The sequence below is a fragment of the Rhinatrema bivittatum genome, chromosome 4 (assembly GCF_901001135.1).
Source record: "Rhinatrema bivittatum chromosome 4, aRhiBiv1.1, whole genome shotgun sequence".
Taxonomy (NCBI): Eukaryota; Metazoa; Chordata; class Amphibia; order Gymnophiona; family Rhinatrematidae; genus Rhinatrema; species Rhinatrema bivittatum.
Genome location: NC_042618.1, coordinates 227,055,583 through 227,070,271, shown reverse-complemented (window position 1 = coordinate 227,070,271; position 14,689 = coordinate 227,055,583). Strand labels below are relative to the sequence as shown.

Below are 14,689 nucleotides of genomic sequence, written 5' to 3'. Positions count from 1 at the left end.
GTCCTTTCATTATTTTGTAGACCTCTATCATAGCTCTCCTCAGTCTTCTCATCTCCAAACTGAACAACCCTAACTTCTTTAGCCTTTCCTCATAGGGCAGCGGATCCATGCCCCTTATCATTTTGGTCACCCTTCTCTGCACTTTCTCCAGTGTAGCTATATACTTTTTGAGATGCAGTGACCAGAACTGCACAAGGTGCGGTCTCACCATGGAGCGATACAGAGGCATTATGACATCCTCAGTTTTATTTTCCATTTCCTTTTTAATATTTCCTAACATTCTATTTGCTTTTTTGATCGCCACAGCACACTGGGCTGACTATTTCAATGTATTATCCGCTATGACGCCTAGATCTCTTTCCTGGGTGGTAACTCCTAAAATAGAACCTAACATTGTGTAACTACAACAAGGGTTATTTAGCCCCAGATACTTTACTTTCCCTCTGACCAGAAGTTACATTTCCAGAATTAGAATTAAAAAAACATGAATAAAGCCTGCCCACCTATCTGCACTGGGAAGTAATACCTAATGCCTTGATTAACATGGGATTTTCATGGTGGAGTGAATTGTGTGCACATATTTTGTGTGTAAAACTAACTTCTTGTTACATTGGGAATACAGCACTCACAAAAATGTGCATGGAGCTGCATGCTGACATGCTAACAGTCTAGTGCGCCTTAATACATGAGGGGGCAGAGAGAGCGCACATATCCACAGCATTATCAGAGGATAAGAGAGCATGTGCAACACTAGCATGCAGGCTCGCTGTTTCTGCCTTCATCCCCCCATCCTGTCTGTGTAACTCATGCTTCCAGGTTAGAATGGGAGTAGCATGCGACATGGGTAGAGGACAATGTGTGACCGTGGAGACTAGTAATACTTCTGTTTGTACTGTGCTTGTGTGCTGAAGCACAGTTGGTGTTGCAAGGGGAACTTGTAGAGGACATTAGGGAAGGTGTGGGAAAAGGCACAGAGAGGGGGAAGCAATAGGGAGATGTGGGACGAAGAGAAATCTAAAAGCAACTGGAAGGCCAATGTCCCTGTGGCTCTGAAATTGAGATATGATGGCGTGGACAGTTACAAGTGAGGTTGCGACTAATTGATTGTACAATGGGTCTGTTTCTATACGTTTTTAGAAAAATATGTATTGCAAATTGAGATTAGACTAAAAATGATTTTAGAACAGTACTGCAGTCATTAATCTTCTTGAGCACCGATTACTGCAACGCCTTATTCTTGGGCCTACCCGCATCAACAACTCAGCCACTACAACTTCTACAAAACACTGCCACGAGAATACTAATGGGGGAAAACAAAATGAGCATATAACACTGAGCTTAATGGCCCTACATTGGCTTCCAATTGATTCACGCATTCTTTTTAAAACGTTATGTATCCTACATAAAGTAACTTTTGGTGATCAAAATGACTGGCTGAAAGCCGCAATACGATTACATACTCCTCAGAGAAACCTCAGATCTGCAAATAAAGGCCTTCTGACGGTGCCATCTGTTACTTCGGCGAGATTAACTCTAGTGCAAGCGAGAGCAATTTCATTAGCAGGCCCAAAGCATTGGAATGAGTTGCCACCTGAATTAAGAATGCGATTGAATTTTAAAGCGTTTAAAAGAAATTTGAAAACCTGGTTATTTAAGAGAGCTTATAGCACTACTGGTTGAGTCATATTTCTAATCTTACTCTTTTATATTGTTTTTATTTATATTTTATCTTTATTTTAACTGTTTTATTGTAAAACTTTTTACTTTTCTATTCTTATGTATTCTAAATTTTATATTGAAGGGATGTATTTATTTTCTTAATTATGTAAACAGTTGTGAAAGTTTTTACTAAACAGTGGTCTAGAAAACCTATTAAATAAAAATAGACTTGTAAAAGACTTTTTTTTTTAATAGAAATATGGAGAATGAGGTAAAAGCAATAGAGATTAAGAAACAAGAGGAAAATGGCTGCTGTAAAATGATATATGAGCTGAAAGATGTTTCAAATACTCTCACTTGCAAAACACAACTTTGGTTATTTTTATATTTTGGTTTTCACTCAGTAGTCTTCACCATGCCCTATACTTCCAGTTTTAACTAGAATTTTTAATCCTAATCCCACATACTGCTGGGTTCAGTTCTCTACACCTTTTGACCAATAGCCATTTTGCAAGAACAGACTGTCCTTTTCCAACTGTCCACAATCAGTTCCCATAGATCAGAGATATTTGGGGCCTAGTAACCTAGCACTTTCATCTGTGGCTCCAGGTCCTTCACAGGGAATCCAACACCCCAGGGGTATTTGATCAGTCATTGAATAGGTTGTCCAGTGTTTCTACAAAAAGGTGTGGTTCTTCCTGCTGGCTAGGAACTCAGATCTGTCTCCTAAGTTGTTAATTTAGTACATTTCACAAGCTACATTCACTGGAATGAAAATGTTTAAAAAAAATCTATTTCTTTCTCCATATTTTAACTTTCTCAAATCTCATCCTAATAGGCAAGCTGTGGTTAAAGGATCACTCCCACATCCCTTTGCTTTAACTTTGTTTGGGGACACACTGTATTGGACAGACTGGAACACACGCTCTATTCTGGCTTGTAATAAGTATACCGGGGAGGATCGTCGTGAAGTCCATTCAGACATTTTCTCTCCCATGGATATCCATGCTTTCAACCAACAGAGGCAACCAAATGGTAAGTTTGAATTATTTACAGTCTCCAGATTGAAAACAATTTGTAGGATATTGAACTGCCCTTTTCTATAAAGTTTTGAATAAGGCAGTGGGACAAGGGTAAGGTTAGATTTTCTTGAACTCAGCATAATTTAGATTGTATCAGTGTCATGTACTCACCATAACCCCTCTCGACCCATTATATGTGCTTTTGTACACTTGTTACTGTACTGGCCCTTGCTGTACACCATACAGAGCATATTTGAGATGGTATATAGTATCCTAAAATGCTTTTCTTCCTTTTTCATCTTCAGTTAAGCATGTTTCTCCTAAGACAAGCAGGATGGTAGTCCTTACATGTGGGTGACATCATCTGATGGAGCCCGGCACGGAAGACTTTTGTCAAAGTTTCTAGAAGCTTTGGCCAGCACACTGAGCATGCCCAGCATGCTGCTATCCGCATGTCCACGCGAGGTTCCTTTCAGTCTCTTCTTATCCACGATGCAGTTGCCTCGCGGTTGGTGGAGCACTTCAGTTTCCTTGTTTTTTCGATTATTTTTTCGAGTGTTTCCAGACTTCCTCGTCTGGTCCCCCTTTGTGGTCGGTGCCTCCTCTGTACGTAGGTTATTTCTCTGCCCTTTTTTCCAACTTTGTGGTCTATTCCCGATTTCTCGTCTCGAGGTGACTGCCGGTCATCGACCGCACACTGGGTGTTTTTATGGCATCGACCTGTTTTCGTCGGTGCCCCCAGTTCCCACAGACAATGTCCATTATGGACCCACATGAGGTTCGCATCCTCTGCCTGGGGGCCTCACACAACGTCCCCAAAGGGCATCGGGCACGCCTCTAAGTTGGAGAAGCTTTTCGGAGCTCCGAAGTCTGCTTCCTCTACGCCTGCGTCTGTTCCATCGACGCCGAGAGATCGTGGGGAGCCTTCCGATACACTTCCCCTAGTGGTCCCTCTTGCCATTACTTCCAAGGATCAAGGGGACGGGATAGATCCTCTATCTCCCTGCTCTCCAGGACATCAGGATTGTCAGCTCCCTTGGCACCAGGAAAAGACCAGGCTGAGCATCGAAGGAGATCCCGCAAGCAGTTTTTCTGTTTTCTCACCAAAGTTTCTTTTTTGAAAATGTAATGTTAAGACTGTAGATTTACATATTGTCCCCTTTCCAGTCATCAGTTCAAATGTGGGATCATGTTTGGTCCCACCACAGTTACCTCTCACCAAATCCTGCATTCCACTATGAATTAAATCTAAAATAGCTCCCCTCTCTTGTTGGTTCCTGAACCATTTGCTCCATGAAGAAATAATTTATTCATCCAGGAATTTTTTGTCTCTAGCATGTCCTGGTATTACATTTACCCAGTCAATATTAGGGTAATTGAAATATCCCATTATTACTGCATTGCCAAATTGGTTAGCTTCCCTGATTTCTCTTAGCATTTCATTATCTGTCTGACCATTTTGGCCAGGTGGATGGTAGTATACTCCTATCACTATACTCTTACCCAACACACATGGGATTTCTACCCATATAGATTCTACTGAGCATTTAGTCTCTCATAATGGTAAAACCTTTTTTCAGGTTTTGTTCCTAAGGTTAGTTTTCCTTTCAACATAAATCAAGAAATTGATTTTTAAAGGGCTGACACTTCATGCTGTGCATCACAAGAGGGCATTAAAATAATATCTGGAAAATATGAAGATTTTCAGGAAATCTGAATAATCATCTTGCATAGTGCTAATCAATAGGGTTCATTTTAAATTGGATTAGATTTTGTATTACCAATTTCGGCAGAAAGCCCATTGAACTCATCAATGATTTCTCTGTGCCCTCAACTAACCATCTCTACTTTGTACACTGAATAAGCTTATGCCACTATAGAAGAAGCAGCAAAGCAGTAATAGTGGATTCCACCTTTATGAAACTCTACAGAATGGACAAATGGGCTTCACCTGAGTCTTTTGAGAGACAAGCTTGCTATACAAAGTCCTAGTTGTCATAACTGAGTTAATGCATTAAGGATTTTTATTACTTTCTGTTCCTGTTCTGTTAACTCCTGCAGAAGCTAGGACTGACCCTCCCATAAATGTTGTATGTATTTTGCTTGCCTATACAGGACCTTCTGATCAGTGTAGTAAATAGATGCTCTTGATGGTAAAGAACACAAGTATTTGAGGTCATGAAAAGAGGGAGAAGGGCTCAGACTGGGCAGAAATGATTGTTGGAGAAGGAAGTGGAGGAAAAGGGGGGTGCTTTGGTGCAATTTCTTGTTTATAAGCTGCTGGTCTCTGTCATACTCGCTGAGTAGTAGTACCTGAAGGTCCTGACCGATATGAGAGCTAATATAATAGGAATTGAGAATGGTAAACTCCACATTATTCTTGAATGAAAACCAGTAGTAACCTGGCTAATAGAAATCTGTTAAACAATTTGTTGCAGAAGTTTAATGAAATTGGCTTGATTGGTAAGATTAATCTCATTTTGTTTTACTTTTTGGATTTTCATCCTTGGCTTTATTAAGATTCTGAAGTAGCCCGACTGGGGTGACAATGTAAACTAAGGGTCACATTTATTAAGACTTTTTATGCCCGTTTCATATCTGTGGGGAATAAAAATCCTTTAGTAAATCAGGCCCTAAATTTTAATTCTCTGTTTTTGAGAGAGAAAAAATGAGTGCTTTTTAGCTACAGCCTACAACTGCATTGGCTTGTGCACTTAGCGAGTTTATCAGTTTCATTGGTTCTGCTTTCTGATTCGGATTAGAAAGCCAGAAAAAATCGATAAGTTTATTAGCCAGGTACTTTAAGGTTGGGAATCTCAAGTGCGCCCATACAGAGATATAATTGTGAATCTGTGAATACCACTATCCCCAGAGTTTTAGATTATTAAGGACCATATTCAGCAAATTATAATGTCGGGCTCCTACAAATTAAGATTGAGACATCTTTGGTATATCTTGGAAAAAAAGATGATTTTAGAACAGTAGTCCAAACCTTTGTACTATTCAGAGATTATTGCAGTTCCTTATTAATAGGATTACCTTCTGCTAATACACGAGCCTTAGAAGTGCTTCAGAACTCAGCAGCTTGACTTGTTTTCGGAAGAAAACGCTGGGAGCATGCTTCACCGCTATTAGAAGGAGGACATTGGCTCTCAGTGAAGATCTGTATTGAATTTAAGATCTTAGTCCTAATTTTTAAGGTCATAACAATGAACAGACCTTACTTTGCTGATTTGATAACTCTCAGTATTAGTAACCACGCCCTGTGGTCTCAAGGAAAAAAAGTTCTTGTTGTCCCCACAATTGAAGTAGCCCATTTACAAGAAACATGATCACAGGCTTTTTATACAGTTAGTCCTATATTATGGAATACGCTACCACACTCTTTGTGAGCAATTGATGACATTAGGATTTTCAGGAAACAGTTGAAGGCTCACCTGTTCATTATAGCATTTAAAAATCTACAAAGCAAGTGATGTACAGGATGGTCAAGGGATGTATGTTACTACTGTAAAATTAGTGTTAAAGTTTGGTCAGTATTTGTTTTATTAATGGTATCTGTGTGAATTTTTATGATAGTGCATTTTTATAATTGTGATCCACCTAGCAGGGAAGTTTCTATACAGGTGGAATATAAATATTTTAAAATGTCTTTATTATGCAATGAGTTTGTTTCTAAAAACATTAATCAGGTTGTGAATTTTTGTGTTGATCAGCTTCAAACCCATGTGGTGCTCATAATGGCGGCTGTTCACATTTGTGTTTGATGTCACCCACCAAGCCTTTTTATCAATGCGCTTGTCCTACAGGAGTGCAACTTCTAGACAATGGAAAAACCTGCAAAGATGGTGAGTTTTACTTTAATATTTTTTAAGGAATGTGTAAAAAAAATAAAAAATTGTGCTGGAACAAAAGTGAATGCTTTTTGGCTAAGTGGATACACACAAAGTAACATAGAAATCTGTATTGCTTCTCCTTTTGAGGAAAGTGTGGTATAGGAGTATTGACCTTTACAATTTTCAAGGCTTCATTTTTGCTTCCCAAGGCATACTATTTAAATGAGACTGACTAATTTGTCACAAAGGGGGGGGGGGGGGGTGAGGGAGCACAGCCAGACTTGATTCAGGAGTGGTTTTTGAAGTAATTGGTAAATGAGTAGTGTTGCAGACTCCTCTGTTCCAAAATACCTAAGCTTGTATGCACAGCTTTATTAACCTGCTAGAAAAGATATGGGAGGTAGAGGTAAGCCTTAAGGTGTGCGCAGGCAAGAACTGCACAAAACATCCCAGTGGAAATGGGGAAACCACAGAGAGAGTTCTTTCACACGTCACTGTCTTTGAATAATAGTTTTATTGCAATACAGAAAAGTATTTCTGAAAGATGCAGATTTTTTTTTTACATTTGTGCAGAATGTTGCCATCATAAGGCCTGGCCCCTCCAAGTTGCTCTCACCCTCCTCTAAGCTCAACAACCATTTCTAGCTTTGAATCCAGTCCTTATGCTTGATCTCTCCTCCCCTTGGTAGGGTCAGTCCCTCAGTTTGCTAGCTACTTCCCCCTTCTCCCAGGGTTGATCCCACTCCTATCCCTTCCCCCCCCCACCAGCTTTCTCTCTGCAACATCTTGCTCAAACCCCACTTCCCCGTTCCCTCTCTCTCACTTTCCCTATGAAGACCCTCAGATTACTCTGTCCCTCAATCCAGACATAGAACCTCTCCCCTCCCACCAATTCTCTCTCCCTAAAAATACCACCAGCTTTCTCACTTCCCTCCAGGCTTGATCTGCCCCAGCAAGACCTTCAATTCTCTCTCTCTCTGCCCTATACAAGGATTGGACCCCTCTTCAGCTCTTTCTTTGTCTTCCCCCTCCTCCCCCCAAGTTTTCTTCCTTCAAGACTCCTAGTTCTTTGTCTGACTTCCGGGAAGGCAGAAAAAGAACTCCCCTTCTCCCAGTTTTCTTCCCTCACAGCAGCAAGATCCCCCTACTTTCTCTGTCTGCCATCCCCTCTTTAGCAAGATCCCCAGCTCTCTGCTACCTTCCCACAAGCTTGCAGTCTACTCCTCTCATTCAGGCTGCTGCTTCCTGGTCCTTGTATCTAATTTTATGGGTCAAATGAAGAATTCTGCACAAATTCTACAAAACAGAATTCCTCCAGGAGTAAATGAAGAAAATACAAAGGAAAAAAAATGGTCTTTAGTGCTGTTGTCATGATGCTGTAGCCATTCTGTTGTAGGCTACAGTTTTGACTGCCACAGCCTGACCTTAAAGGAGTTTTCCGATGATGAAAAACGGCTGCAAGAAATGGAAAAGCTTCATATGTATTCAAATGCTGATGTGCCTGGCAATAGTGCAACAAAATTAGAATATGCACATTTATAGAAGACTGCATGTCATGTTGCGCAAGGAATATTAGGAAAGGGGAGGAAGTTATTTGCAGACTGATATGGCTACAGTTAGAAGTATCTGAGAGCGGAGGGTTTGAAGAATAAGACATGCACGATGATAGGGTTATGTGTAATGGTCAGGGAATAGAAGCTTACTGTTTGCTTGTGATTAGATTGTAGTATAGTGCAGTGGTTCTCAACCTTTTTTCTGTCGGGACACACCTGACAGATGGTTCTCACATGCGTGACACACTGACCCATGATCGTCACAGGGCTAGATGTAAATGTACAGTTTGCATCCACGGGAACCCCCCTGATCCACAATAATGGATGTAAAGCAGAATTATGACATTCCCCATTCAACTCACTCTACAAAAAAGATATTCTGGTTCTGGTGTCATCTCAGTAACAGCAACTCAAACTCCTTCTACTTTCAGGCTCAATAGCCCTACTTATGAAAAGACAGCAGTTTACCACCAATGCATGTCCTCTTGAGAAAACGCAACAAATAAGACTGATAAAACACTTACATGCTAGTAAAATATCTCTGTAACAGACACAGAACCGACCTAACATACTCCCAGGATCTGTAGTAATGCACATAAACTAATCCACACACAGTTACACCTGTATTATGGAATACACTCAAACAGGAGCAACCCTATCTATGAAAAGGCAACACTACAAATATTAAATCAGGCCCTAAAAACCAATACACCTCTTATTAGGAAAACAGAACTAGCAAGCAGCTATAGATCCCCACACAGAAATAATTGTAAAACTATACTAATAAGCAGAATAAATGTTTCACAACAACTATGAACAGAATAACATCCAACAATTAAAAACTCATAAAAACTTAAAAATTCTCCAAACACCAATAAAATATTTCAAAAAAAGCAGACACATCACATAATATTAAATAATTAAAATAGCAGTCAATCAAGAAAAATAAACTTAAAAAGCCACCTTTACTTACCCCCTCCAGCAGCTCTCCTACTCCTCTTCCATGCAGGCTGTAGCACACACCAGAAGCAGCAGTAGTGGCTAAGCTCTATACTCATGGTCCTCTTCCTTAGGGCCCATGTCTCTCTCACACACACACACACACCATACCAGTCATGCCCCCATGACCAGTTTCTGTCTCTCACACACCAATCATCTCCCAGTCTTTGACAAACACACCAGTCACCTTCCTGAACAGTTTCTCTCATGCCATACACACACACACAGGCTTCCCACTCCCGTGTTCCACTTACATATATGGGCTTCTCACTCTCATAATCACTTTCTCTTTCTCACATACACTCACCAGTCTCTCACTCCCATGCTTGTTCTCTCCACATGCACAGGCTTCTCATTCCCATAATCACTTTCTTTCTCTCCCACATACACACACACACACCAGTCACCTGATCTCTCTCATGCATATACACACACACATAGGCTTCCCACTCTCATGTTCTCTTTCAGATATACAGGCTTCTCACTCCCATGCTGTGTCTCACACACACACAGGTTTCTCACTCCCATGCCCACTCTTCACCTGCACAGGCTTCTCATTCCCATAATCACTTTCTCTCTCTCTCTCTCTCTCTCACACACCCGTCACCTGATCTCTCTCATGCATACACACACACACAGGCTTCCCACTTCCATGTTCTGTCTTACATACACAGGCTTCTCCCTCCCATGCTGTGTCTCACACACACCCAGGTTCTCACTCCCATGCTCACTCTCTTCACATGCACAGGCTTCTCATTCCCATAATCACTTTCTCTGTTACACACACACACACACACACACCCAGTCTCTCTCTCATTTCCATGCTCGCTCTCCCCGTGCACAGGCTTCTCATTCCCTGAATCACATTCTCTCTCTCACATTCACATACACACCAGTCACACCGTCACCTTACCAACCAGTCTCTCTCATATACATGCACACACACAGGCTTCCCACTCCCATGCTCTCTCTCACATAATCAGGCTTCTCACTCCCATGCTTTCTTTCACATACACCCCCACAACACCAGGCTTCTTAGTCCCATGCTTTCTCACATACCCAGATTTCTCACTTCCATGCTTTCTCTCTCTCTCTCACACACTCACACACACACACACACATCCCTGACTGTCTCACATACACATCAGTCATCTCCTTGAGCAGTCACTTTCATTGTCTCTCACATATACACATACATCAGCTCTCTGACCAGTTTCTCTCAATCACACACATACTCTCACTTACACACAGGCTGGCTGGCTGTTTCTCTCTCTTTCTATCACTCACTTCCTCTCCCCCCCCCCCCCCCCCCACGAGCACAAATGGTAGCTGCTCCTCCTCCTCCAGCCCCCGCAGGCCAAGAAGGAAGAATTCCATCGATCGCGGGAGGCTCATGCTGCGCTCTCCTTTCCCTTCCGCTTTCTCCCCCAGAGCAGGAAGATCAGCTGGCCTCTCCTGCTGCCACCGTACTCCTGCTATCTTCGGGCGTCCGAACTTCCTGTCGGGGGGGGGGGGGGGGTAGCGGAAGCGCAGCGCACAACGTCCGCTTCCTCCCTCCCCCCCCCCCCCCCCCCGACAGGAAGATCGGCGGACCATACCGCCCGATGCCCAAAGATAGCAGGAGGCCGGTGGCAGCAGGAGAGGCCAGCTGATCTTCCTGCTCTGGGGGGAGGAAGCGGAAGCTGCGCGCGGCGCTTCCGCTCCCCCCCCCCCCCCCCCCCCCGAACAGGAAGACCGGTTGGCCATACGGCCGCAGCAGCGCTTCCCCTTGTGTGCAGTGATGGCGCGTGAGGCGTGGGTTCTCTTGCGGCACGGCCTTTCTTCTTCCCGCGCACCACTTCCTGTTCCGGGTCCGGGGGGGGGGGGGGAATGCAGGCGCGGGAAGAAGAAAAGGCCAGCCGCGGATGCCACAGTTTTTTTTTGGTTTTTTTTGCACCGCTGCCGTTCCCGCTGGGCTTGAACGTGCTGATAGCCCGGCGGCAACGGCAGCAGGGAAGAACGAGCAGCGGGAGGGACCGGGAGCCACGCGACACACCTGGCGGTGCTTGGCGACACACTAGTGTGTCGCGACGCACCGGTTGAGAACCGCTGGTATAGTGTATGCTAATATAGGTTAATTTGCATGTCAAGACATTGTAGTAAATTTCCAAAAAAGTTGGGTTTGTCGACTATGAGAAAGTTGGGTTTATTTGTATTTTATTTGTATATACTTGTATTCCACAAATTCTAATACAGTTGTCCAGTACGGATTACATAGCAAACATTCATAACTGTGCATCAACAGACTTTATAGCATAAACATCACAGAAATAGAAAAATAGAAGTTTTATAAAAATTGTGAATTAAACCCTCTTATACGAGCTAATTAATATACACCTGCTTAAAAAGTAAGGCCTTCACCTTCTTTCTAAAATAAAAGTAGTCTTGCTCTTCCTGTAAAGCATATGGTAATATGTTCCAAGCTAATGGGCCTGTAAATGAGTTCTGCTGCTGGTCGCCTGCATGCTGTAATCTCACAAAGAGTGGACATCTGTTTTTATATTGACTGAGTGATAACATTGCAGTGCAAAATGTCTTCAAGGTGCTGGTAAGAATTTTATGTGGTTGCAATGAACAATGTCAGAACAGTAAACTTGATAATGAATTCATATGATAAATTACAGAGGGCACTGACTGGCTTCTTAATATAATTTGCATTTTATGGGGTTGCAGTGAAGAGTGAGACTGGGGATTTGGGATTTGTTTGTGGCAATATAATTTGCATGCTTAGTTTTTGTCACAATTTTATATTGATTTATGATCCTGGAAGTCTAAGGTGACCTCTGGCTTACATCTCGCAAATAAGTTCCCATGACAACCAATGCTTTTGTAATGTCTGAAATCCAGTAAATTGATTTTTTTTTAAATTTTTTTTTTAGACACCCTTCTAGTTATAATAGGATAGTGTAAAACTGACAAATGACTACACCCAATAATAATCTTGTTATATTTTTTAATGCAATATTTATTTTTAAGATTTAGAAAAAGTAGTGATTTAATCTGCTTTTTTCGGATATTCCTCTCACTAGATGGGAATAATTACTAAGAATATACAAACATTTATGCAATAGAGAATGGCCTCTAGCAAAAAATTAAATTTATGCATTAGACTTCCAGTGCAAGAGTGCAAATAATCTCCAGGAGCTGTGTGTGTTGAAGTGTTAGAAATAAAATATACATTTCTTTTCAAGAATAAAAGCAGGCAGACTGTGCCAGGCGATCCTCCTCCATCATGTCTTTTAAAGCAAGGGAGTCTCTGACATGGAAAGAGAAACTGGACGAGATATAGAGGGGGTCCATATCCAGTAGGCCAGTGAGCTGCAAAGTTATCTGGGTATCTCTGGAACTCTTCTTCCACACTGAGGCTCCTTAAATACAAATTGACTAAGACACAACATGAAGTCACGCCAAAGCTTTATTATAAAGCTCACATCTCCATTGCTACCCTGTGAGACTGGTTAGCATTCCCTTAACAGAGTTAAAATCCCCCATCAAGGATTTTTTCAGCTGCTTTGGAAATCATTAGCCAACTAAAATCTTTAGTATGGTGTGTCTGTGTTGCCAGGATCCTCTTTAGAGCAGAGGAGTAATCTAGTGGTTAGAGCAGCAGGATGTGAACCAGGGAAGCCAGGGTTCAAATCCTGCTGATACTCCTTACAACTTGGGGCAAGTCACCTCAACCTCCATTGCCTCAGGTACATATAAAAGGCCTGATTTAGTAAGGCTTTTCTCCCATTCTGTGTCTATGGGGAAAAATGCTTGTAAACCCCTCTGGGGACAGGGAAATATCTACACTACCTGACTGTATAATTCTCTTTGAAGTGTCATGAAAGCCGGAATATAAATAAAATTTGTATTTGTCTGGTCTCAACACTTCCTTTTGTAATCTTGGTTTTGAGCTCCTGTGCTCATGGTTTTGTTATGTAGTAATAGGTGAAGCTTAGGCCATTGCGGAAAGATTAAACTATTTCTTTGTTTTGGTTTTTACTGAAGAGGATGTTGGGGAGATACCCGTTCCGGAGAAGGTTTTCATGGGTAATCATTCAGATGGACTGAACCAAATCACGGAAACCTAGAAGATGTGTAGGGCCTGATTGACAAACTGAAAAGTAGTTAATCACCTGGACCAGATGGTATACACCCCAGGGTTCTGAAGGAACTCAAATGAAATTTCAGATCTATTAGTAAAAATTTGTAACCTAGCATTAAAATCATCCATTGTACCCAATGTAACCCCAATATTTGAAAAGGGCTCCAGGGGCGATCTGGGAAACTACAGACCAGCTAACCTGACTTCAGTGCCAGGAAAAATAGTGGAAAGTGTTCTAAATATCAAAATCACAGAACATATAGAAAGGCATGGTTTAATGGAACAAAGTCAGCATGGCTTTACCCAAGCAAGTCTTGCCTCACAAATCTTCACTTTTTTGAAGGGGTTAATAAACATGTAGATAAAGGTGAACCGGTAGATGTAGTGTATTTGGCTTTTCAGAAGGCATTTGACAAAGTTCCTCATGAGAGGTTTCTAGGAAAAGTAAAAAGTCATGGGATAGGTGATGATGTCCTTTCATGGATTGCAAACTGGTTATGACAGGAAACAGAGTAGGATTAAATGGACAATTTTCTCAGTGGAGGGGGTGGTAGTGGAGTGCCTCGGGGATCTGTACTAGGACCTGTGCTTCTTAATATATTTATAAATGATCTGGAAAGGAATATGATGTGTGAGGTAATCAAATTTGCAGATGATACAAAATTATTCAGAGTAGTTAAATTGTAGGCGGATTGTGATAAATTGCAGGAGGATTTTCCAAGACTGGAAGATTGGTCTTCCAAATGGCAGATGAAATTTAATGTGGATAAGTGCAAGGTGATGCATATAGGGAAAATAACCCATGCTATATTTACACGATGTTAGGTTCCATATTAGGAGCTACCACGCAGGAAAGAGATCTAGGCGTCATAGTGGATAATACATTGAAATTTTCAGCTCAGTGTGCTGCGGCAATCAGAAAAGCAAACAGAATGTTAGGCATTATTAGGAAAGGAATGGTGAATAAAACGGAAAATGTCATAATTCCTCTGTATTGCACCATGGTGAGACTACACCTTGAATACTGTGTACAATTCTGGTCGCCGCATCTCAAAAAATATTGTTGCGATGGAGAAAGGACAGAGAATGGCGACCAAAATGATAAAGGGGATGGAACAGCTCCCCTATGAGGAAAGACTAAAGAGGTTAGGACTGTTCAGCTTGGAGAAGAGACAGCTGAGGCAGGATATGATAGAGGTCTTTAAAATTGAGAGGTCTAGAACGGGTAAATGTAAATTGGTTATTTACTCTTTTGGATAATAGGGCTAGGGAGAATTCCATGACGTTAGCACGTAGCACATTTAAAACTAATCAGAGAGAGTTCTTTTTCACTCAACGCACAATTAAACTCTGGAATTTGTTGCCAGGGGATGTGCAGTTAGTGTAGCTGGGTTTAAAAAAGGTTTGTATAAGTTCTTGGAGGAGAAGTCCATTACCTCTATTAATCATGTTGTCTTAGAGAATAGCCACTGCTATCACTGGCATCAATAG

At 41.7% G+C, this 14,689-nt stretch overlaps 1 protein-coding gene across 1 annotated transcript in view; it reads left to right on the top strand.

The window, feature by feature from the left end:
• The window catches only part of LRP6 (LDL receptor related protein 6), a 334,641-nt gene that overhangs the window by 160,012 nt on the left and 159,940 nt on the right, over positions 1 to 14,689 (top strand). Inside the window, exons 4-5 of the mRNA XM_029599796.1 lie at positions 2,498 to 2,694; positions 6,398 to 6,529. Of these exons, the coding sequence (XP_029455656.1) occupies positions 2,498 to 2,694; positions 6,398 to 6,529 (329 nt within the window). The remainder of the gene's footprint in view (positions 1 to 2,497; positions 2,695 to 6,397; positions 6,530 to 14,689) is intronic.